This window comes from Camelina sativa, chromosome 4 (genome assembly GCF_000633955.1).
Source record: "Camelina sativa cultivar DH55 chromosome 4, Cs, whole genome shotgun sequence".
NCBI classification, from domain to species: domain Eukaryota; kingdom Viridiplantae; phylum Streptophyta; class Magnoliopsida; order Brassicales; family Brassicaceae; genus Camelina; species Camelina sativa.
In genome coordinates, this window is record NC_025688.1 from 14,228,971 (window position 1) to 14,233,030 (window position 4,060).

The 4,060-nt window shown below is 39.1% G+C and overlaps 1 protein-coding gene across 1 annotated transcript; it reads left to right on the forward strand.

Moving 5' to 3' along the window:
* LOC104783861 lies at positions 1,432-3,325 on the forward strand. Its single transcript, XM_010508963.1, has 5 exons — positions 1,432-1,826; positions 2,198-2,327; positions 2,413-2,649; positions 2,794-3,030; positions 3,230-3,325. The coding sequence occupies exons 1-5, from the start codon at positions 1,432-1,434 to the stop codon at positions 3,323-3,325; spliced, it is 1,095 nt and encodes a 364-aa protein (XP_010507265.1).

Consider the following 4,060-nt stretch of genomic DNA (forward strand, 5'->3'; position numbering starts at 1 on the left):
CTGATTGTCTCCTCCTCCAAGAGGTTGACTTTTTCTGATACGAACCTCACTTAACCTTCTCACCCCTCATATCTTCTTCAAATACTCCCATATTGAAACATCCATTCTGAAGTTCATCGAACTTCCACTACAAGAAAACTTGCGTTTAGCGACTACCACTTGTTCAAGTGACTCTTTATTCAGTCGTAAAAAATAGCGACCACTTAGCGATTCATTTACGACTCTTTCCCAACCAAATTTACAGAAGAAGCAAAACAGTCGCACATTTACGACAGAAACATTATAGTCGCAATACAATCGCATTTTGAGACTGTTCAATGACAGTAATTTATAAAAAACAAAGAGTCACAAATTAGCAACGATTTTGCAACGTATACTCCGGTCACAAGTTTATTTATCGATAACTTGCTAACTCCTATTTTTTGCGACGAATGTGCTACGACATGTGCGACTTATTTGCAACTCTTTTGCGATTGTTTAGCGTCTAACACCTGAATTAGATACTGGTTTGCGACTCCTTAGCAACTCTCGATTTTTTGAATTTGAAATTTCACATTAGAGAAATGTTAACATGTTTCTATACACATTTCCACTTTGAATTGATCAATATCAGTCATATAAACTTTGTCAAAGCTTTCCATTTCAGTATTTAGACACAAAAATTTCATAATATCTAAATCATTGTAAAGAGTACATGTTATTTCATAAGAAGGTTTGTAATTTTATGAAAATTGCAAAACAAAGATATGAAAACAATATTTAAAGGTCATAAACTATTTCATATACTCTATAAGACAATCATGAGTCCATATTGTTGATTGATATCAATAGAACTGGTCAAAAATGATAGATTCCAAAAAATTGTATTGTGACTAAAGTCGGAGAGTCACAATAGGGTAACAATTTGCGACTAACTTGTTACTAACTTTGCGACTCTTGTTTTTTGCGACTATCTTGCTATTAACTTTGCAACGATTTCCCTACCCTTCTGTGACCATTGTGTTACTCTATTTGACCATTTTATTATTTTTTTGCCAAGGTTTAGGCGCGTAATATTCCCCCCTTTTTTTTAGTATGTGTCTCTTTTGCGACTACTTTTCGATTCCTCTTCGTTAATTACTAGGCAAAGAACACAACAATCTCTATTCTTTCTCTCTTTCTATTTTTTGACTAAGTGTCGAAAACCTCTCAAATCTCTCTTCTTTCTCCTTTCGAATCTCTCCTCTTGTCCTCTCAAATCGATCAAATCTCTTCTCTTCTCCTCTCAAATCTCTCCTCTTTCTCAACTCTCTCTAATGGCATGTAGGGGTCGCGGAGGCAGATCCACTGGAGGTGTTAGGGGCCGTGGAGACAGATCCATTGGAGGTGTTAGGGTTTACAATTGTGCGAGTACAAGGGAACCCAATTCTGCCGCAGTTAATCAGGCCTCCAATGGTGGGACTTCACGCGGAGGTCGAAGTGGTGTCGGAACGTCGTCTCACTCCTCGAACCATCAGGTTCTCAGTCCGTGACTATTCAAATAGAACTATGTCGTCCCAGTTTCCGCCAAGGACACAACAATCGCCTCCTGCTTCTCAACCACCGCCTCCTGCTTCTCAACCACCGCGGGTTGCTTCTCCACCACCGAAGGTTGGTTCTCAACCACCGTGGATTGGTTCTCAACCACCGCGTCTTGCTCCTCAACCACCGCCTCCTGTTTCTCCACTCATACAAGAACAACCAGACCTAAACATGGAAGAGGATTACGAAGAAGAAAACTCTAATCCCAATCCTGCCGAAGAAGAAAACCCTATCCCTAATCCAGCCGAACAAGACTACCAAGATTTGTTAGATGCTATGCTAGCTCTTCCAGGCCGACAACATCTCTGAGTTCTGTCTGTCGATCCCATCCCTGGCGTTGAGACTCTATGGTAATTTCTCTTTGCTCTTAGTGTTAGGTTGATTGTTTGGTAGGTTGAGATTGATTGTTTGTTTTAAGATTGAGATTGTTTGTTTTGTTGATTAAGTTGAGATTGAGATTGTTTGTTTTGTTTTGAGATTGAGATTGTTCTCTTTGCTCTTAGTGGTAGGTTGAGATTGATTGTTTTGTTGATTAAGTTAGAGGTTGTGTTTGATTGTTTGGTTAAGACTAATTGTGTTAATTTGTATTGGTCAAGACAGATTGTGGTTAAGACTGATTGTGTTTGTTTTGTGACAGGTTTAACAGACACAAAGGAACAATTTCTCGGGTGATTTATGGAATATTTAGAAGGAAATTCGATGGTCCTTACTACAGCTGGAAGGTTACTCCTAGACCCATTCAAGAAAGATATTTCAGGACATTTGCGGTAATGTCTTATAGCTTTCAAAGTTTTATTATCTCTCATAACTGACTTAGTATCATCACTAACTTAACTCAATTGTAATATGTAGCGGAAGTTCTATTGGGATACTGGGATTACGGAGCTTGTTATAGAGGGGTTCTTAAAGATAGCCAAGAAACGAATGAAAGGCATTGTTAGTCAAGCTAAAAGCAGGGGTAAACAACCTGTTTGGATCACCAGTGCAGAACTGTGGGCTGAGATGTGTGATCATTGGAACGAACCTGATGTAATGGAGAGGAGCTCAAATGCCTCGCAGTGCAGAAACTCCGATCGTGGTGGTCTTGGAGTCCACAAACACCTTGCGCTCAGAAATCATTGGTAATTTAACATTGCTTCCATGATTTTAACACCCTAAACACCTTGCTTCCATGATTATAACACCCTAAAAACCTTGTTTCCATGATTTTAACACTTCACAATTACTTTGTAGGAAGAAGAATTGTGCCGTCCGGTATCATTTGCTGCAGTGTTCTTGAAGACACATACTCGAGCTGACGGATCATTTGTTGATCAAAAAGCTAAACAAGTAGCTGAGACTTATGAGAAAACATTAAAGGAGAGACTGTGCGAAGTGGACGATGATGGTCCAGAAAATTCAGGGAATTCTTCTGAACGTTCAACTCATCGTACTCTCAGCATTGATGAAAAGAATGATATCTTTCTTAAGGTAACTCCTTAGTTTCTTTATTTTGATGAGTGTGTATGATTATTCTTAATGGTAACTTTCTTTATTTTGATGAAAAGAATGAGTATTTTCCTTTCTTAATCCATATTTTAGTTTTCTTAATCCGCATGGTTTCTTTATTTGCTGAGCATTTTGATTTCTTAAGACTTGTTTCTAGCCTTGATGTTTTTCTTTGTTTTAGTGTACTCAAACAAATGAGAAGGGAAACCTTTTTGGTCTTGGATCTCTTGTTGAGACACTTAGGAAAGGGAAAANCCATCAGGTTCTCAGTCCGTGACTATTCAAATAGAACTATGTCGTCCCAGTTTCCGCCAAGGACACAACAATCGCCTCCTGCTTCTCAACCACCGCCTCCTGCTTCTCAACCACCGCGGGTTGCTTCTCCACCACCGAAGGTTGGTTCTCAACCACCGTGGATTGGTTCTCAACCACCGCGTCTTGCTCCTCAACCACCGCCTCCTGTTTCTCCACTCATACAAGAACAACCAGACCTAAACATGGAAGAGGATTACGAAGAAGAAAACTCTAATCCCAATCCTGCCGAAGAAGAAAACCCTATCCCTCATCCAGCCGAACAAGACTACCAAGATTTGTTAGATGCTATGCTAGCTCTTCCAGGCCGACAACATCTCTGAGTTCTGTCTGTCGATCCCATCCCTGGCGTTGAGACTCTATGGTAATTTCTCTTTGCTCTTAGTGTTAGGTTGATTGTTTGGTAGGTTGAGATTGATTGTTTGTTTTAAGATTGAGATTGTTTGTTTTGTTGATTAAGTTGAGATTGAGATTGTTTGTTTTGTTTTGAGATTGAGATTGTTCTCTTTGCTCTTAGTGGTAGGTTGAGATTGATTGTTTTGTTGATTAAGTTAGAGGTTGTGTTTGATTGTTTGGTTAAGACTAATTGTGTTAATTTGTATTGGTCAAGACAGATTGTGGTTAAGACTGATTGTGTTTGTTTTGTGACAGGTTTAACAGACACAAAGGAACAATTTCTCGGGTGATTTATGGAATATTT